The sequence below is a fragment of the Seriola lalandi genome, unplaced genomic scaffold (genome assembly GCF_002814215.2).
Source record: "Seriola lalandi dorsalis isolate HSWRI2012SDOR001 ecotype SW California unplaced genomic scaffold, Sedor1 jcf7180002054619, whole genome shotgun sequence".
In the NCBI taxonomy this organism is placed as follows: Eukaryota; Metazoa; Chordata; class Actinopteri; order Carangiformes; family Carangidae; genus Seriola; species Seriola lalandi.
Genome location: NW_019525172.1, coordinates 301,346 through 322,137, shown reverse-complemented (window position 1 = coordinate 322,137; position 20,792 = coordinate 301,346). Strand labels below are relative to the sequence as shown.

The 20,792-nt window shown below is 39.8% G+C and overlaps 2 protein-coding genes across 3 annotated transcripts; both read right to left on the bottom strand.

Moving 5' to 3' along the window:
- Positions 1–1,382: 1,382 nt before the first annotated feature.
- Positions 1,383–7,657, bottom strand: tdh (L-threonine dehydrogenase). 2 transcript variants are annotated; one of them, XM_023420150.2, is made up of 9 exons: positions 7,508–7,657; positions 5,531–5,725; positions 5,114–5,156; positions 4,900–4,970; positions 3,958–4,107; positions 3,665–3,837; positions 3,448–3,538; positions 2,821–3,090; positions 1,383–2,621 (listed from the first exon to the last, which is right to left on the bottom strand). In XM_023420150.2, the coding sequence occupies exons 2-9, from the start codon at positions 5,715–5,717 to the stop codon at positions 2,482–2,484; spliced, it is 1,125 nt and encodes a 374-aa protein (XP_023275918.1). In that variant the 5' UTR covers positions 5,718–5,725; positions 7,508–7,657; the 3' UTR covers positions 1,383–2,481. The 2 variants fall into 2 exon arrangements, with proteins under 2 accessions (XP_023275918.1, XP_023275919.1); XM_023420151.2 differs by lacking the exon at positions 7,508–7,657 and adding an exon at positions 6,495–6,637.
- A 2,441-nt stretch (positions 7,658–10,098) lies between these two features.
- On the bottom strand, positions 10,099–20,109 carry mtmr9 (myotubularin related protein 9). The gene is made up of 11 exons (XM_023420152.2): positions 20,052–20,109; positions 19,478–19,662; positions 18,473–18,581; positions 18,230–18,355; positions 17,948–18,121; positions 17,604–17,821; positions 17,267–17,428; positions 16,919–17,060; positions 16,516–16,736; positions 16,153–16,304; positions 10,099–12,567 (listed from the first exon to the last, which is right to left on the bottom strand). Exons 2-11 carry the CDS (start codon positions 19,657–19,659, stop codon positions 12,404–12,406), a joined length of 1,650 nt encoding a protein of 549 aa, XP_023275920.1. The 5' UTR covers positions 19,660–19,662; positions 20,052–20,109; the 3' UTR covers positions 10,099–12,403.
- Between the last annotated feature and the right edge of the window lie 683 nt (positions 20,110–20,792).

The window sequence follows — 20,792 nt, the reverse complement described above, 5'->3', positions numbered from 1 at the left end:
TTAATTGAAACCTACTTCTCTCAGCTAAAACAGCGAGGAAAGAACTTTGTGTATTTGCATCAGTTTGGCACATTAGAGTCAGTTCAAACAAACCGAAACCAAACAGTTCATCCCCAGGTTTGCTTCAGTTGTGCTGCAGCTGCTGCTGATGTGTGACTCATCTTTACAATGAATCTGAAATTTAAAGGCAGTATATATACATATACTCTATATATAATGTACATTTGCATAGCCATCTGCATCAGCTCAGCTTCTTCAACACTTTCCATCATTTCCCTTATTTTCTTCAGGTCACAGATTAAACATTTGTTAACTCAACTATATAATTCTTATTTTTAATCATTTCTTCTTTTGATTATTTGGAGGCCCATAAGGTTTCTGGAATTTAGCATAAATGTCTATTTTTCTGGCTTCTTTGACAGAAGCAAATGCACTTTAATATGTACTCAACTACATATGATTCTGAGTGTCATAACACTGACATTTCATGTTGAGGAGCCCCACATTTCACCTGAGCAACTGTATTATTGCTTAAGGCAAAAATGCTTCAACCCTATATCATAGCAGGAGAGCATTTATATCTGCATAGTAGAGTCAGTCAAAGCAGGTTTGTGCTTGTGTTTTGTAAAAAAGAAAAAAAAAAACCTGTGTGATGTGTTTTCTCAAATGTCCACATATGCAGATCCTAACCTTTGGATTCTTCTTTACGTCATATGATTTTGTTTGACCCTATGATTTTTGCCACACAAAAGGTATTCATGGGTTATATCTCATGTCCTCAATACTCATCTCTGCAGTCAGACATGTACCAATACAAGTATCAACTTGTTCAAGAAATGCTGAAAATGCAACCAGACTTTTTTATTATTATTATCACCTACAATTACCATAGTCAGATCAATAAAAAGGTAACATTTGAGATAAATCTGGCCATTTTATTTGTAAGGTGATTCTGCAGGTCACTGCATTTTAAGCTTTACTCCACAGAACAGCCATTAAGATCACTAAACGCACGCTCCAATGGATCTTGTTTGCCGACGGTTACACACTGCCAGGAATACTGTAAGTGATATCTAATGCTCAGCAGCTTGTATAACTGACCACTTTTATACACCTTAAAACAAAAAGGAAATGGTTTAAAAAAAAACAAATCTATCACTTTAACTGAAGACAGGTCCATGTTCAGACGATTTAAACGTTCACTTTGACTGAGAGAACATGTCGTACTCAAAAATATTTGCCATGGCATGCTCTCTATCACACAGGTCAAAAATGAGGCAACATTGTCCCGTGTTTTGTTTAGATAAGAGAATCTACTTGTGAGAGATTAAAACGTCTGTGTTGTGAAGGTGTGAAAAAAGGAAACCACAGAAACAAGCAAATGTATGTGGAAAAGTTTTAATTGTCAAAGCTTGTTGTGTAATTGAAAGGCAGACAGAACTTGCTAAGACTTTCACATAGAAACAAGTTTCCACATTTCTTTTACAGAAAGTTGAAATACAGAAAACCACCAAATGTGGCTAAATGTAAATGTGACGTACAGAGTCACATTTCCCTTTTGTGACAAAATAAATCCCACAGAGTTAATGAAAAAAAAAAAAAAAAAAAAGTAACATAAAAGTGGACAGAAACATGTAGAAAAAAAAAAAAAAAGTGTAAAGAAATGCTTTCACTTGATGAAGCTCCTACACATTTAACACCAACAGACAGAATAAATAATATTATGTGGAATAAACAGAAGAACAATTCTTAAGAATTATCACTCCGCACAGCTCGAAATACAGATGCACTGTACCAGAAAAAAATAAAAATAAAAAAAAAATAATCGCCCTCAGTCTCACTTGTCAGTAATTTTAGGATAGAGTTCCATCTAAAGTGCAAAAGGACACAACTTGAGTATTTGAATATCCCTCAATCCAAAGTTAATTGATTTTAACCCCATGAGCTTTAGTCCCTCAATACTTGAATTTTGACAATCCATGGAATTTTGGCAGATAAAACCCTGACCGATTAGGATTCCTAAAGAAAAACCGGTAGAAATGCTCACAAATACACAGTGCAACATTCCCTTGATTTTTGCCCAGAAAACTGAATTTTTCTCTATTCATTAACATGCAAGTTATCCCTTTTTTTTTTTTTGCTTTTTTTTTTGCTTATTAAAACCAAACAAGTTTTCTCAGGCCACCTTGATATCCCTGATACTGCCAACAACCTTCCACTAACAGACTGCTCTTCATCCAAATCTATGAGCAGAAAAAGGGGAAAGAGCATAGGAGGAGTAGATAGACGGGAGCGGGGAGGATTGTCTTGCCCGTACTGAACTTTTCATTCTGGAGGCACGATAGCCTTGTGCCTGGCAAGCAGAGCCCTTCTGATTTTACAGAGAAGTGAGAGAACGACCCCGAACAGGCCATGTTCCTCTACTCTCTTTGGTCAGTCTATACATTATGTACAAAGAACACTCGAGACTGATGTGCTCCCTCAGTTAGCGCGAGCCATGCGTGTTTCTGCACCAAAGTAGTTGAGCATTGTCTGGACGAGCTCTGGAAGATCGTAATCATGTTTCCAGCCCCAGTCTTTCCGTGCATTGGAGTCGTCGAAGTTCATTGGCCAACTGTCAGCTGGGGAGGTACAGATAGGGGAGACAAAAAATCTCATTTAAAAAAAAAAAAAAAAAGGAACAACATGTTGGTTTGAGTTCATTTTGATGACTCGGTAATGACTTGATGATTTACTTGAGTTCCTGTTATAACTACATTTCAGCTTGTTACAGATAACAAATTACAAAAAAAAGGAAAAAAAAGAAAAAAGGTGACTAACCAATTGCCTGTCTGACGGGGTCTACATCATACGTGACCTCCAGCTCGGGCATCTGCTTCTGGAGCTCCTGGGCCAGCTCCTCGGGGGTGAAGCTCATGGCATTGATGTTATAAGTCCTCATGCTCAGAGTGTCAGTTGGCGCCTCCATCACCTCCAGCGTGGCACGAAGGCAGTCGTCGATGTACATCATGGGCAGCCGCGTGTCGGGTTTCAAGTTGCACTCAAACTTTCCGCTTTTGATTGCATCGTGGAAAATCTGGACAGCGTAGTCTGGTCAGAGACAGAAAACAAATGTTATTATTGCACCAGTTTAGAAATAAGTGCAACAGTGCTTAAGTTTATTATTATTTTTTTTTAAATATTTAACGATACTGCAATTATGAAAAACCAGACTGATGACAACAGACAGAATTTGAGTGTAGACGTGGGTATGGTAGCTGTTCAGACACGTAAAAATATGGAGATAGTGCATTGAGTTATCTGCTGGCCTAAAAATACAAGCAAGTCATGACAGCTCTCTGGAATAAGTCAGTTACATAACAAACTTGTGACAGGACAGGAACGGTACAGGAATAGACATCATTAAAATTGAAACCTTGTATAAGGTCTGAATTCCATCTCTCTCACCTGTTGTACCGCCCCCAGGCATGGAGTCAGCAGAGATGATTCCTGGGTAGCGCAGACAGCGGAAATCCAGGCCGTAGCGGTGGTGGTAGTACTGTCGCAGAAAAGGAAGAAACCAGTTATTGATAAAATCCCGCCCCCTCCAGTCCCCATGTAAGATTTTCAGTGGGTTCTCAGATCGGATATCTACTCTGTCGATTATTAATATCTGAGATCTCACCTCTCCCATCAGCTCTGCATGGACTTTGGAAACACCGTAGATGGTGCGAGGTCTCTGCACACAGAGATCTGGCGTAGGGTTACGGGGTGAAGTAGGACCAAAGGCACCAATGGTGCTTGGGACAAACAGACGAAGTCCGTGCTCCGCTGCGATGTCCAGGATGTTGTGAAGCCCTAAAGAAAACAAAAACACACAAACCTTCAAATTAAGATATTCCCAACTTAAACCAGTATTTAAGGGAACATTGTTGCTGTAACGACTTGGCACTAAATTGAAATCAGAATTTCACTCACCGGTGATGTTAACGGAACGCGCCAGGGCCACGTTAGCCTCTCCAACAGCGCTGAGGAGAGCGCTGTAGTGAACAAGCCAAGTGATGCGGTTGTTCACCACAATTTCCCGCAGGTTCTTGTAGTCCAGGATGTCGGAGTAGATGAAGGGGCCTGATGGTGACAGATGATTGAAGGTTATATAAAATCAACTGTTTGAGTCATCTTGTATATTTATACTTATTTAGAAGCAGGAATAAATTTCATTACCCAGCACAGACTTTGTCTCTATTAACTTTTTCAGGGCGAGTACCAAGTTTCTGATAGACTGCTCTTCTGTCTTTCATTATTACATCAGTTTTTCTTAAAATTAATTCAGTAATATCACTCTTAATATATTAATGTTTGTTTCTTTCACATTCATTTCTATGTGTATTTTTTTCCCCCAGACTTCAGTCATGTAGATGGTTGGAGCCTGTTAACTGCTAAATTCATTAGATGTTTTGACAGCTTATTACCATACACTGACAGAACAAAGTCAACATGTGTCATATTTTGATTTGGGGTAATTTTATAAAACAACATTTTTCAGGAAAATGTGAAAATAAATGAAAACCAGTATGAACCGACTGGTGTTCCTCATCTGGTCATTTCAGACAGAGACAAAAAGGCATTTCATCACCTCTTCCTGCCCTGTATTGCCAAACACCTGAAATGCCTCTGGTATTAGCCCTAAGAAGAACTTTGTACTCTGTCATGTGATGAAACAAAGAGGAGGAAGAACGTTCTTAACATTGTTTTTCACAAAAGCATATGCGCAATGTAGGTAGTCGGATCCCCCTTTGAAAATCCAACTGCTTTGAAAGCAAATATAAAAATATATATAGTGAAAGCGTGCACATCTGGTACTGATGAATTTCACACGGCCAAAGTCAAGTCTAATACACCACCATCTGGTTTACTCACCGCTGTGGAAAACGTTGCTTGGAGGTTTTCTGATGTCAGACAGAATCACATTGTTCTTTCCAAACCTCTTCCTGTGAAGCAGGAAACCCAAGATTACACAACTTGAAGAAATGCATCAGAAACTGTTCTCACACTGTTAGAATGATATCTCACGACCCATTGTTGTTTGCAGCTTGTAAACACATGATGTGCAAGGACAAATTAGAAGTCTTACCTCAGAAGTTTGGCGAGCCCCACCCCGAGCTGACCGAGGCCACCTGCCATTAGACGGAGAGAGACAGAAACATATGAAATCAGCAGCAGCTAATAATCATCAGCGCTGGTTTCCATGGAGACTGAAGTAAGTGGGCCATAAGAAAAAAATGGTCATGGCACTTAACGCCTACATTTTGTTTTCAAACTGGCATCTCATTCTGCGTTCATTGCCAAACCTCTTAGGAAACCTGCTAGACTCAAGTCACTGTGAAGCTCATAACTTAACTTAATCCTCAATTACGGTAGAGATCATTTAAAAACAATACTGTCAGGCCTCTTTCTAAAAATAAAAAAAAATAAAAAAATAAAAAAACCCACTGTGCTCTATTATAGTCGGTAGATGTTTACCGAAGACCCAAAAACAGATGCTGCGTACCTGTAATGAGCACCTTCGGGTGGTCTGTTTCTGAGAAGGACACAGAGTGGAAGCTGGCATCAGAAGTCACCTGTCTGGGGGAGAAGCTGATGTTGCGAACAGCCACCGTTAGGGGCTGGCAGCCACACCCAGGGGTGCTGAGCAGGGCCTGTTTGGCCACCTTGCTGAGGGTTCTGATGACAGCCATTTCGGTACCTGCAGAAAAAATAAAAAAATAAAAAAATTTGTTAAATGTGTTCATGCTTTGGGGTAGTTTCAGGGCTGACAAATTCCACCTGTATCAGCAAAATTTAGAGCTATTTTTCTTTAAGAGCAGAAGACTTCTTATTTCATACGAAAGGAGTCCCACAAGTTTATTGAAAGCCACTTTGGAGCTGACATTTGAATATGAGACTGCAATCATCTGGTGGCCCCTTTCACTGTATTTTTTGGCCAAAGCATGAAGATCTGTGTCAATAGATTTGGGCTCCTCTCCAAACCCAGGGCGCCAAGAGACACACAGAGGATAGACTGCAAAACTGGGAGTGTGGAAACGACTTCATTTACGACCCCTTTTCTATCTACAGTAAAATGGTGAAAACAGCATGAGAGGCAACAAAAAGTGTCAGCAGGGAGGACACGTAGGCTTCAGTTTGATGCAAATGACAGGCTATTGTTTTCCATATAGGCACAGCGGAGCCTCAAGCGCATAGCAACACAAAGACTTTATCCTCCGCCTTTCACTCAGAGTCTAGTTACAAAACTTAAACGGGACAATGCTGGAGACGTCTCACGTGCTGGAGACGCACAGGGCTGTACAGAACACATGGAATATGAAGGCAGCTCTCTAAACTACATTACTAGTTCCATAAAAGACGTTAACCGTGAATTATAAGTTTATTCTAGTCTGTCCGTGTTTCTCCATTTGTCCATCACTGAACCGCCCCAGCCTCTGTGCAACACATCTACTCAAAAGTGGACTTACCGAAAGAGCAGGGAGCTTCCAAAAAAAGGAAGGAATGGAATAAGTTGAGTGTATTTATACTGCCCTGCCTTCAACGAGAACCAATCAGGAGGAGAGGGCGTACAGTGCCACACAGCAGCAGACAACAGTATCAAGATCAAGTCGATAATGACGGTAACGGATTTGGAAATATTTTTTGGCACATTTTAGCAAATGAACTGAGTGATCTATATCTTGAACTCCTGTGTCATTTGGAGTGAACCCCCCCCCCCAAAAAAAAAACAATACATCATAATATATGCTATATCTAAATAAAGCATCAATGTTATTATAGAGAAAAATTATACATTAATGTAAAACTTGACAATTTTGCACGAAAAAGCCGTGTGATTCTCATCCATCATATATTGATTGCACTGACCCCTCGCCACGCTCACAGCATGTGCTGGTCACTGTTGTGCCAACACGCTTTTACGTGCCCACCACGTAAGCAGGTTGGATAACAGGGGGATCAGAGCTACTCCCCCTTTGCTGGTGCGGCGTGTCAACGTGGATGTTTTTTTAAAAAAAAATTTTTTATATATATATATATATATATATTAAAGAAATGTCTATAATTTAGTTCCTTGATGACAGGGTCGCTGCTCCCCATTTAGCTTTGCTGATTTTCCATATGATGAAAACGTTTAAGAGGCTGACAAAATCCTGAATGACTGAGAACCATCGGCAGATAGAACATATTCAGGAGAGGAGGCCTGTGGTTGGCACTCAGCCATCCAGACAAATGGAACCAGGCCAGTGCACCGGAGTGAAGCTGTCTTGGCACAACACGTCACTGTTACACTATAGCATTTAGGAAGGATCTTTGCCTATGCTAAAAAAAAATAAAAAGGGGTCGCAGGAGCAGCACGTGTTCACGGTAGGCTAAATAAATATTGTACATATTGATAAATTAAACTAAAACATTAATTGATTTTTTGTCTCCACGTGCGCGCGGACTAATACAGGAAATATAACGGAAACAGTTTACTCACCGGTTGATATAAAGGAGTAAAAGCAGACAAAAAATCCTGTCTGACTGGCTCTATGAGAATGAGATGCAGTTTCCTCCTCTGAGCTGGTCCTGTGGCCTGCAGCTTCTCTGCCCTGATGTCTATGTTATCTCCGTCCAGTGTTGCATCAGCTGCGTCTTCTAGCTATATATCAGCGGCCATCTGGTTTCAGGGGAAGCCGGCTTTCTCTCGGATTGGTGGAGGCTCGGAGGTGCGGTCCTCCCTCACAGACCACTCCCACAGAGCGTCACCGACACCCTGCACCCACCACCCTGCAGCCCTGCTCATCCCGTCTCGTATCAGCTCAGCTCAGCCAGGCAGCAAAGACTGTGAATGCGTCCATTCACTCCCGGTCAAATCTAAGACCACCAGTAGGGTTTTACGTGGTCTCCAAATAACTGACCCTACACACATCCGTGGAGCCACGTGGCCATGTTGCCTGGCTCTGTGTGTCGACAGTGTAAGTCTTAGGGTGTAGGCCCTACACTGTAGGGAAAAACAAAAAGTGGAAAACAAGCTGATGTCGATTAATCGATTAATCATGTGTATTCAAAATGTCATAAAATAGTAAAACGTGTAGACCAGAGCTTATTTGATATATATATTCTTATTATAGTCAATATCACCATTCACCTTTTCACATTTTGTTATGTTGCAGCCTTATGCTAATATCATTTAAATTATTTTCTTCTTGAAATTGAGCTAAGTTCTTGTTTTCATGTCTGAGATGTTTCTACACTTTTATTGGAGTCTTGAGGTGAAAAAAAAAGACTTTTTTATTTTAATGTAAGGCTGCAAGATTACAAAATGTGAAATAATTGAAAAGGTCTGAATACTTTGCAAAAGCACTGTATGTATATTTAAGTACAATATATTAAGTCACAATTTATGTCTAAAAATGTCTAAAATGTAACTGAATCAAATATATGTTGGGTTTAACAACTAAGCATTAGATGAAGCCACAAGAAGAGTGAATATCCATCCAGAGATGGCTTGCAACCTGCAGGGTATGAGGTGCTACAAGTCCCCAGTCTTTAAAACATTCAGGTCCATAACTCTGTTCTCTAGCATCTCCATTCCATCACATTTCTGATGCAGCATTTCCCACAAAAGATTGACAGATTTGTTTTCTTTATATTTTGAATTTGATACAAGATTCTATGGATTTGAGCTGCACAGTTTATAGTTAACCTTTGCATTGATGGGTTAGTGGGGTTTTCATTTTCTTTTCTATCTCCTGTTAGTTTAGTGTTGATATTTGCTTGACAATAGAATATTACTGTGTGGCAAAATCCCACCACAGTGAAACAGAAGAGCTTCTTATTCTCAAGCAGATCATCAAAAACAAATAGGACCCACTGAAACAAATGAGCTCACGTGTTTCTAGAGGCCTATACAAATACTGAGACAAGTTGATGAGTAATTTAAATGTAGCTGGACTCCACATGAAGCAAAACAAAGGACAAACCTAATGATTAGATAATTAAATCATTGTGCCCACGCTGCAGGTTTCTGTCACCTGGCATTGAAAGGGAATGCTGAAACTCTACAGCCTCTTTGATTTGAATGTAACAGAATCCATTCATGTTTTCTGGTGGCCTAGGTGAAGGTATGATGTGAGCATGTACACACTCTGTTTGACTTTGAGGTTTGTTTGCATTAGATAGAGGAGGTCCACAGAGGTTGAGGAGTGTTTCTAAGTGGAGCAAGCAAAGGGTGGGCTTAAGATCTGTGCCGGCGTGTGAGTGGTGGACAGGAGCACACCCCCCCTCGCCTGTCATCACAGGGAAAGAAATGACTAACTCAAAAACAAGTTAATCTGCAAACTGACACACTTTTTCTAAAAACAAAACCGGGATATCTTCGAAGGAAAACTATGATCACAATCTGTTTATGAAAATCACCATTGTTTTGCCTGAGATAGATGATGATTTGATAACCCAGGTCCTCTATTCTTCACTCCCAGCCATCATGAGAGGAAAACGACACCTGATAACTGTGAGATGACACTGATTTCTCACTCAATGTGCCAATAGAAAAGGCATGAAAAGTTTTAGGAAATTCAATACTATTATTCCAGAAAGTAACACAAACCCTTTTTTTTTTCAGCCCTATCAAGGTTTCCTCAGGTGAGTAAATCAAAGTTTTCGGCTGTGATAAGGCCACAAGAACGTGGAGAGAAGAGTAACAACTGAACGGTAGCCCTGTAAACACTGGCTGCCATCACATGCCTCCATGAGGCAGCTGATCTTGGGCTATTTATTCCTCAGTCACCTCATCAGATGATGGTTTTGTCACAACCATGGTAATATATTTTGTGAGGAGGCTGGGGTGCTGTTTACCAATCTCTGGACAAGCTTTATGGGGTAAAGGAAAATTGAATTCTATGTCCTGTCGTCACCGGGCAGTGACGGACATGACGCCTTTCACATCACATAGTTATTTTCCACCTGATCTAATCATGTCTTTATACTCAATGAAGTTTTAAGACGAGGGAAGAAACAGCTGATTTAAAGTTATACAAATCTTGCTGTGAAAAAAAAACTCACTGAATAATTACAACATCAAACAACTTTTGTGCTATAATTTTTAATGACTTGAAAACTTAAAAAAAAAATGTAATCATTTGAACGATAATATAATTTACTGACAAAAAAACGTAAATGTTTATTTTTCAATTCTGATTTTACAGTAAGGCTTTGCACAAAGTTGAAAAGTGCAACGACAACAACATTGTCAACAGTGCTGATAATCTTTTAAGAGTTTTGTTGACTGTTTTGACAAAGCGACAAGCATTTGAGGAAGATGAACGCAAGACATTTTCATCATTATAAAATCACACTATTACTTGGTGAAACTCATTGTTCCATTCATGCACACACAAAGCATCAAGGTGAGGTGTCTCTTTTTGGCTGAAGGAAACAATGTACATAGTGCAGGCATGAAATATACATGTAAACATTCCCTTTACAAAGCAGTTCACTGTAGTGGCTGGAGTCAATTCTGTTTAGTGTGATTAATACATTATTCATTCTTTGAAGCAAAATATATGAAATGTAAGAAGATAACATGGAAATTAGTCAATGAAAATATATTTTATTACTGGCAAAACAAATAAGAATTGCCAGTGATGAACACTGCTGATTGAATTTTACCCCAAGACTGCATTTACAGTGCAGCATAAAGTTTTCTTTAAAGTATTAGGCTAATTGAAACTAACTTTACCCATGGACAATGGTGTAAGATGAGCTTTAATTTAGGTGAAGCTGTTTTAAACATAGTTAGTTGCAATTAATTAGAGGTTTAGAAACCACCAACACCAACAATGTTTTGACGTGGCTTTCCTGACCACTGCTTTTCTATGATGAGTCCAAGGTTGGTGGAGAGTTTTTTTGTTGTGCTCAGACATTGAGTAAATGCAGGTTTGAGTTTCATTAGTTGGATCTATTGGCATATATTGGTTTTTCACATTTAATATTAAGACATCTTTTGTCTATCATGGCAACCACTTGGTGAGCACTAAAAAGAAAGAATGCTAATTACAACAATTATAATTAGAAGAGTATGTTTCTGATATTGTGGTACAATGGCTTCGCACATATATACACATAAAGTAATTGAAATGCCTTTCACACAAAGTGCATTAGTTTAGAATGTTATACCACATAACAGCAGATGTGCATTTTGATTCATAATGTATTTGAACATGACATTATATAGCTTTAGTTACCAAAATATACATTGGTCTTTAAAGCAGTTTCTCACATTAAGCTGTTACCATAACGATGACAACAAGACCCTCAGCATCATCATTACACTTTTTCCACATCATGCTCTTAGACACTTTTTAACAGTTTACTATTATTCATAATAAGATTTGAAAAGCTGATGGCTATTATTGTTTAATGAGGTTTCATCATACATTATATTATAAACCTTTTGTGTGATTAATTCAACTCTATGGCCATGCTATTAACTGGAATGTCAAGTAATGATCTGACAAACATACCAATAATCAGGATATTTTGGTCAGAATCGTATTAAAGAAGCCTCCCCTCTCATTGAACAGTACAGTAGGTGTTGACCCTACCTACGCATATTATATCATCTCAGCATGCAGCAGAGTCACATGCTGCCCTATAGCACCCTATAAGTTGCCATAGTTACTCCTCAGTGCTTCAGCTGCGTATACATTCGGCAGTATGTTTGGTGTATATGTGCATCCTGTAGTACGTGAACGTCTACACACCGTTTCTCTCCAACTGTCCTTCAGATGCCCCCGTATCTCCTTCCTCCACAACATGAATGCCCACAATTACACAGAGGAGTCCAACGTGTAGTTTTTGGGAGGAAATGGCCTCACTCACTCAATGTTAAGATATCGGTTTGACGAGGCTTAGTGACTGTGACATTAGCTGACAGCATCATTCAGGAAAACGAAGCTGTTTTCTGTACATACACCTCTGCTTGCTCACTCTTATCTGAGGCCTGTGAGATAAAGGATTGTTTGGCTTTTAGCAGCACTCTCTGAGAAATAACTGGCTGTTTTTTTTTTTTTTTTTTTCTTTCTGCACGTTTCCCTCTCACTCCTGCTTAGTTCCAATGAGACAATTAAGTCATGTTGGCTACGTAAAGAATAACTGCATTCAAGCAAAATCAAAGAGGTTGATTTTGATGTTGATGTAGGCATAGGGCCAATTTCAATTCACTTTTCATCTGTACAGAAATCAAAATATATTAAAAAAAAATGAAAACAATTAACGGCTAATGAAGCTTAAAACTAGGCTGATACTGATCTGTTTTTATATTTAGTTATATTCCACATTTTTCTACCTCTTTCTCTCAACTTGCCTCCTTTGGCAGCTCCACCCTCTCTCCCTATGGTGTTTGCAGCAGGGGATCTTCGGTTTCCAGCTGGGCCAGCTGCCTGCGTAGGCTGTTTACTTTGTTCTGTAGCTCCTTGTTGTATTCAATTATATGTACCATTTCCTCATAGGCTTCATCCAAGCACTTGGAGGAGCGGTTCCAGCGAAGGAACACTCCTGTAATAGAAGAAGAGTACTCATGAAAGAAGGACCTAGCACAAGGAAGTGGCTTCTCTGTTTACTGTTCTGTTCTGAACACGACACCGCACAGTAGTGTTTGTGCAGTTCATGCACGAGAAAATATGGAGCTTTCACACACAACATATAGAGTTTACACAACATATTAACAAAAACAAACCAGAGCACTGACTGTGTAAATTGCTCTCACATGGATTGGGTATTTTGTCAGAGGATTGTGTGGAGCTGGTGTTCTGGAAAGACAAGTGTGACCACAGAGATGTGCTGTATGTCTGGCATGTACGACACAGTGAAGATACGACTTGTCTGTCATAATAAGAGCAAGTGTATCAAATTACCGGAGCTTCTTCAAATCAAAGCTCTGTGACAGGACAGTGAAACGCCTGTATATAACAGGTATTTACTGTGCATGCATATGGCTACAATGTCCTTTATGTCACTCGTTATTGAAATCTCAATTATTTTGTCACATTATTTATTGATATTTATATATCAGGCAAAAGAGTCTCTCCAAATCCACAACAGAAATAAAAAAAAAAGAAGATAAATCAAATCCAGTGAAGTTTGATAATGAACGATGGATGATATTGAGATGGCGATTATTAATTACAGACCAATTGTCCAGCCCTAATAGTTGACTGTTCTAGATTTTGTGCCTGCAAATGAGGAATGACAGTTTCTGATGCCAGGTCAGTAGGAACAAAATGTAACTGTGTGCCGGGATGGCATGAATAGCATGACATGGGGGAGGGGGCTGGGGGAGGATGCGTGTCCCTATATGACGCAGACATTACTGGAAGGATTACACAGTAAATAGTAGGGTATAAAAAAAACTCCATCTTAAGTTTCCCATCACTAGAGCATGGAACCTTTACAGTGCTGCTCTGCGTTGGTGTAAAAACTCATAAAACACAGCAACTTACACGTGTCACACATTCACAGCGGAATTCAGTTTCTGTATTCCTACCGAGGGAACCTACCTAGTGTGAGGACGGGAAGTGTGCCTTCAGTACGGCACACACATTTCAGGAGTATGTTTCTGGAATTGTATAAAGGTTTCTGGTACAAGCCATCAGTCCTGATTAGTGTCAACAGCTAGAGATTTTGACTTCCATGGGGTCTGTGAAGTCAGTCCAGGCATGTGTGTCATTCTGTATGAAAGAGCTGTGTAAGCAGGTTGTCTGCTGCATTTCATGTGCTTCAGTCAGCTCTCATATGTTCCACTTCATATAGAGTGAGGGTGTAGCTCTAAGGCTTTAGGCAGGAAGGGGGGCCCCCCTCACATATAAACGACTGAACCTGATGACCTCTTATCTGTCTAGACCCCCTCCCCCCTTTTTTCTTTATGAATGAATGCCCTTCGCTTTTAGCTGATATGCGATTCAGCCTCTTGTAGATCTAGTGTAGATGGGAGTCTTCTGGAGTTAATGTCAATGAATCCATAATTATTATTATCCATATATTATTATTAAAACAATTTCCAATTTTCTTACCCATCATTAAATTGTACTGGGAAAACCCCTCACACATTCCAAACCAAGCTCCTTAATACAGAACAGAAAGTCATGATATTCATAGACTTCCAGCAGTGGATACTTGGGGTTGGATCTAAATAATTCCCTGTAATCCTTTATTTACAATGACCATGAGTTACAAGAAAACAATCTGAAGTCTTTCTCTGCTTAGAAAAGTCAGCAGCCTGATACACTCTCAGTCTCACACTGGTACATGGAGATACAAGTTTTTTGCTCAAGGGCACCTCAAAGGAGGCTGCTGAGAGAGAGAAGAGCAGCATGCATTTAAATTGCCCGAACAGATTCTCTTAAGCACCATGGAAACATCACTGCCCGATTTGTTTACTACCATTTGGTAATTAACACAGTTTATTCACAGTAACAATGCATTGATATATAAGCCTGACATTTACATATATACTATGTGAGGCTGTTACCGCAGACAAGTATAAAGTGTGCCACGCATATGATTGCGAACTGATGACTTGTAGTGAACCGTCACTGTCACTGTCCAGTGCCAGGGAGTTCAGGTGTCAGCAAGGAAACCTTCTGTGCAGTCTATAATAAGACAAACACGCTGGACAGACACATCACTGACGTGTCTGAGAGTCAATCTGAGCAATGTTGAAAATGTAAAACGCTGAAAGCCAGATGAGGGGAAAAAGTCATGTGAGCTAAACGGTCACATGCGGTCTTTGACCTCTTCGTGTAACGCAGTCAACGTGATGGGATATCAGAAGTGGACGTTCTCAACTGAGAGAGGCTAGAAAATGCTCAGGTGTGTTTGTACAGTATTTTAGAACAAACTAACAATTATTTTAATTAAGAATTAATTTACCAATTAACTAATTGTCTGATTCTTCAGTCTGTTGCACGTCAGAAAAATTGAACAGAAAATTGCATTCGTATTTCTGACCAATTATTTCATCTCTAGTTCACTGTATTAAATGTTCATCTTTACAGAGTGTGGCGTTTTGTGTGTTGGCATGCTGTGTTGTATATTGTATCTCAAATGGTTTGCTGTTGCGCTGACAAATTTCTCTTTAAAATAAAATGCATCCATGTTTTTATTTAACTTTGAACATATACAGGGCCAAATGTAAATGTAAAAATGCTGATCAGTTTCCCATGCTACAATATTTTCTAGAAATTCACAGGGTCATCAAGTTTATCAGTGGTGCAAATGGTGAAATGAATGGTGCCCTCTTCTGGTGAGAGTTCAGAATGTCTGTCTGAGCAAAAATGTAAACACAGATGAGACGATGAGCAGTTTGTGGCAGTGTACCTGTGATTATGACAGCAATTTTCCTACCCATTAATACTGGCAGTTTTAAAGGTTAGTAATGTGTATTAGCTACTCACTTACTCAGTTTTTGGTTCAGGTTTGAGCCTGTCTTCAGTACAAGCATCATGAGAACTATCGTGTCATGGTGTAAGTACTCAGCATGTGGTTTCATTAGTTAATGCGAAGAAGCAGGATTTTAGTCTCAAATAACAATGTCAGAATTACTACCAGTAGTTGAGTCTGCTCTGGCAAAAAAAATTTACCATATAAAGCAACAGGTCTACAGTTATTCTAAAACTTGTGACAGTAGTTGAAATTGTGTGGTCTGTGAATTTAATTTAGACAATATACAACACTCTTAGTGTGACTCGGAATTATACCTTTATCATGAGCAACCCTGGCCCTCTTTTGTTAACGGTTCCATCTAAAAAAGATAGACTCCAACCTATTTTTAAATCCAGTTAAGTTCACTTACTTCTTGCTGCTAGGTTTTTTTTAAACCTATGTGTGTATTTTCACTTGTAGGTCTGCACATTTATCTATTATATCTATGATATCAAAGAACAATTGTGATAAGTAGCTTACATTTGTAGGCCCCCTACAGCATATAATCTCAAGTCATTGCACTTGCATCATCTTTTAACTTAAATAGATGAAGTACTTAGCACTTACGCCGAGTGTCTCCTACTGCACTGAGGCCTCAAGTTGCTTTGGATAAAAGCATCTGCCGAATGAGTAAGTGTAAAATGTAAATGTAAATCTTACCTTCCCATAGCAGCAGACTCTGAGGGGCCACAGAGGGCCAGATCACAAGACTGTTGGCCTCGTAGAGCGGGTTGGTCAGACGCTCCAGCTCCTGGGGCCGATTCACCCACGACCAAAGGGACACAGTCTTCTCAGGCAGAGACAGTTTGGCTCTATGAAAAGTGTAAGAGGGTGTTCTGTTAACCAATGAAAACAGTTTATAACAGTGGACTGTGATCTATACAACGACAGATCCGGGGATGAATAGGGAAAATCAAGTTGGAATAAATGTTCTCCTTTCCCTCAAAACCCACGTGAAACAAAAGAAATATCATATGGTTGACATACTGTTAGCTGACAAAGCTCAGTAAACTTCGGACTTACCTCTCGGCTGCACTGTTGCCCAGGAAAGTACCAAACTGAGAGGCATAGGCGTGTTCGAAGAGCAGCACCAGGAAGCTCTCGCTGAATTCAAAGGAGCAGGGAAACTGGCGAAGGATCTGCCACACACAATCCAAGAAGAGCAGGAAGACAGGAGCCTCTTGGCGAGGTTTGCTATTGGAGTAAGCTGACTGGGCACAGCGCTGCTGGAATGGGTGACCCGCCTGGGTAGGTGGTTGAAGAGGTCAGAGGGGTTATGAGAAGAAATGCAAAAACCATTAAAACGATTAAAGGACTGAGTGAGATTTTTTTTTTTTCCTTATCTTTTTATATGATTTTCAGTAATTAATTTTATCAAAAAGATGACAAAGATTTGGGCTGCACTTCAAAGCACAGAGAAGCTCACCTGGAGCCACTCTCGCTCCACCAGGCCCTGGAAGCCTCTGATGGTCCTGCAGGCTGGATCAAGGATGATCTGAGCCAAGGAGGTCACTTGCAGGGTGGAGTCTGTCCCTTCTGTACCGTGAACAAGCACTGATGCACCCTCCCTGAGAAAAAGACACAATATAGTTTCTCAAAGTGTCACTTGCTCTTCTAGTATTTATAAGAAAACAACACAGACTCAGTACTGGACACTGTGATTTTTTCAGTTCACTGAGAAGCAGCAGAAGAATAGTGGAAATATTGTCCATATTGTTTGGTATTTACTGGTCCAGGTTTTGCATAAAAAGCAAATCAAACTTAGTTCTCTGACCTGTCGATACACTGGGCAGCCAGACAGGCAGTGGTAAGGATCTCCTTGACATGGGTCTGCCAGTTGGAAGCCTCCAGCTTGCTTAACCAGCGGTCCATGCTGTGTGACTGGTCATTACACGCCTCCACCAGCTTAATCAGGCTCTCCTGGAGGACATTAGCCCTGAAAATGACAGTTACGTCACAATACTAAAAGAAATGTCTGAATTGTTCGTTAATATTGAATATAAATTTCAGTCATATGAAGATATGTTGAAATATCCAAAAGTATCCAATTTCCTTAAAATAACTCAGTGCTCAGATTAGTAACTAGTCTATGGAGCCACCTGATTGCCCACCTTTCAATGGCCTTGTGGATTCTCCTCCACTGGGGGTAGTTAGCCTCAGACTCAAATCCTCCACCTCGAGCTTTGGCCTGCTGGGCAACATTAATAGTGCGTGTGTCAATGACGTAGCCACGTTTGCCCGGCCGCAGTGTGGCATTGATCAGCTTTTCATCTTCCTTACACCGTCGCCCATTGGTTCCAGGCAGAGGCTGTCCTGCTCGCATCATCACCTGAAATTATTAGTGATTTGAGGTACAGACAGTACAAGCAGCCATCGACTGAAATCCCCAAAGAATATATTTGCAACAGAAACAGTCAGAATCATATAAACTCAATTTCCTTCCTTCCATGCTTACCATGCCATTCTTTTTGTGGTAATAGCTGAGTACTGGAAAACGACTACTGTGACGGAAAGCTGCTACTTTTCTCAGTGTGTCATCATCAACATCTTTAGGCACTGCCACTAGAGGGGGGTATGACGGACACACACTGAAGTCCCTGTTTACTTCACTCAGTCTCCACTCATCAGTCTGATAAAAATGGAGGGTGGCAGGTTAAAAGACAGTTACTGAGCAAGTACAATAGAGGAATGAGAGAATGTAAGTGTGAAAGCGTTTGTCAGAAAGCATAAAACATACCATAGACTCCAGATCTTTAAAGGCATCCTCTGGAAGGAAAGAATTCCAGCCATCTTCTATGACCTCGAACATGGGCCGGTAGAAGAAAGGGTACATCAAGGAGACTGAGTCAAGTGTGGACAGAGCCTAAAGGCATAAAGTGTACGCATTAGTTAATCATCCCTGACAATAATAATATCAAAACATTGAACATTTAGCAGTTAACAATAGTTACAAGAAGTCTCTGCTGCCTAGTGTTTTTACCTCAACAGAGCTGGCAATGTTGAGACACTCCTCCATACCAGGGATATCCAGCTGGATCACCCTTAGGTCTTTGCATTTGACAATGATGCTTCCTACAGACCCCACAAATCTGAAAGACAAGTTGAAGTTTTGATTTAAATGGTAAACACAGTACTGAGGATGTGAACGCCATGGGAGAGACACCAAGGCTCGGTGGTGACACCACTGCCTCGAAACAAGACAGCGCCTGGTGTGAAACCCTTTGGGACTAACTTTCTGTGTGGAGTTTGCATGTTCTCTCAATGTTGTGTTTTCTGGTGGTGCTCTGGGTTACCCCACACTAAAGGACATGCATGTTAACTATTAGGGACACTTCATTTAAACAGTCTTTAATTATCAAGTGGACTTGCTAAAAACTCCACAATGTTGTGTCATTACAAATATTATAACCAGGGGAATCCAGTAAACAGTTGTGTGAAGACGACAGTGCATTCAGGTGAGATCACTAGTTTGCTTGAATGTTTTTTTTACAGTCAACATTTAATGCTCAACGCGGTTTACAGCTCTGCACCCTCCTCAACCACATAAACTCAATTCTTAACCTGTGTCACTGCAAAGAAAGCCCACTGAAACTTCTTAAACTTCCTGTCACAAGTTTCATATCCTCTTTCCAGACTAAAAATGAGGGTACAATAGAAAAAAACAGCAGCAGTGTAATGCTGGGATCTGGTGAATGTAATATGAAGAGTTGCACTGAAAAGACATGTGTAACCACAGCAAAAAACAACTGTACTTTCACCCTTGTGTTTCCTGCCTTTGCCTCTTTTTTTATATAATGTTTTTTATCAAGAAGTCACACAATGCAAAAATACACTAAACAATGTCCTTCCTTCCATGTCCATCCTTTTCAAGTGACAGGATCTTTTTAAGCACAACTACTGGAACAGTGACAGTGACATTGACATTGCCTGAACAAATGATTAAGGACAAATATGTCCCCATAACAGTTAATTAGAAGCTCATCACCTCTTCTCTATAGAGTCTATGTTTGAATGAAGCAGCCAAAGCTCTTCCGTGTTGTCCTGTCTGGACGAAAGAATGAGATGATGGCCAGTCAAACACAGGGTCCCCTCTACAGTTGGCATAAAAGGCCGGTGCAGGACAACCCCATCCACCCTGGGTGTCTTTATCAGCTCTGCAAACTCCATGACCTGAAGAACAGACAGCAAAGATACAGGTTTTTCTAACACATATGGACAATTAGCCGATAAACTACGGTTACTTCTGCTGAGACAGACGAACCAAGCCCTTCTGTGCTGCTTTTAGAAATATATAATGCCAGTCAATTTATATGTCAATTTATATTAAATCAGTAAACGCAAAAATCATCTGTGAGCTAGCCACAGTTAGCTTGACCCAGGAAATGAAGCGGCTAACGTTAGCTAGCAAGCTAATCGTGACAGAGAAAGAACATTAGCCATAGGGGAATTGTCCGTCATTTTTAAAGTTTTATCAAAATGTTAACATCATGTGCACTGTTCATGTACAACACAAAAATGTACGTTTTCGTTGGTATTAAAATAATTAATCTTGCAATTACCTTATTATCTTTACGTTTATTTTGTTGTTGGGCGAGACTGGTACGTTCACAAAAACACGCCGGCTGGAAACAACTGACGTGGAGTTCGGTCCAGGACTATTTGGATAGCAAATAAACGAAAAATAGTAATTTAATAGTAATTTCTTATTTGTTTTAATGTTTATAACGTTTAGTTTATAACGTTAACAGGTGGCTCAATGGGAAAAAATTAATGAATGTTTGGAAAATGGGTTAATCTCAAGCACTGATACAGTCATATCTAGGAGTAGATGATTAATGAAATCACATTGGCATTTATTTATTCATTTATTTTATCAAATAAAAACTGACACACATTTTCACCTCTTTGTTGGATATGTGTATACATGTGTGTATTTAAAAAAAAAAAACTTATCCATCACCTGTTGTATGAAACTTGAAATAATATTTAAAAAAAAAAAAAGAAAAAAAAAAGACACTAGGTGGAGACATTGGAACATTTTTGAGAGATGTGTTGACTGGACTGCATGGATCTATAATTCAATATCACCTTGATTTAACGCCTGGATGATCATGAGAAATAAATGTTTGTCTTGGCCAGGTAAAGGAACTTGTACAGGTCTTATTATTACATAACATAACATGTCAGAGATTGTTAGAGGAGTAAACAGGATCCTGCCTTGTAAAGACAGACTGTTAGATTAAGACTAAGCCTGACTTAAGCCTAAAGTGCACTTTCTGCATCATAGAAACTGAGTGAAT

Coding starts and splice junctions, on each gene's coding strand:
- tdh (XM_023420150.2), bottom strand. CDS start 5,717: ATGGCTGTCATCAGAACCCTCAGCAAGGTGGCCAAACAGGCCCTGCTC. Junction 4,971..5,113: donor GGGCTCGCCAAACTTCTGAG/GTAAGACTTCTA, acceptor CCTGCTTCACAG/GAAGAGGTTTGGAAAGAACA. Junction 3,539..3,664: donor ATGCAGAGCTGATGGGAGAG/GTGAGATCTCAG, acceptor TTTCTGCGACAG/TACTACCACCACCGCTACGG.
- mtmr9 (XM_023420152.2), bottom strand. CDS start 19,659: ATGGAGTTTGCAGAGCTGATAAAGACACCCAGGGTGGATGGGGTTGTC. Junction 17,061..17,266: donor GCTGCCCAGTGTATCGACAG/GTCAGAGAACTA, acceptor TCTTTTTCTCAG/GGAGGGTGCATCAGTGCTTG. Junction 12,568..16,152: donor GAGTCTGCTGCTATGGGAAG/GTAAGATTTACA, acceptor CTTCTATTACAG/GAGTGTTCCTTCGCTGGAAC.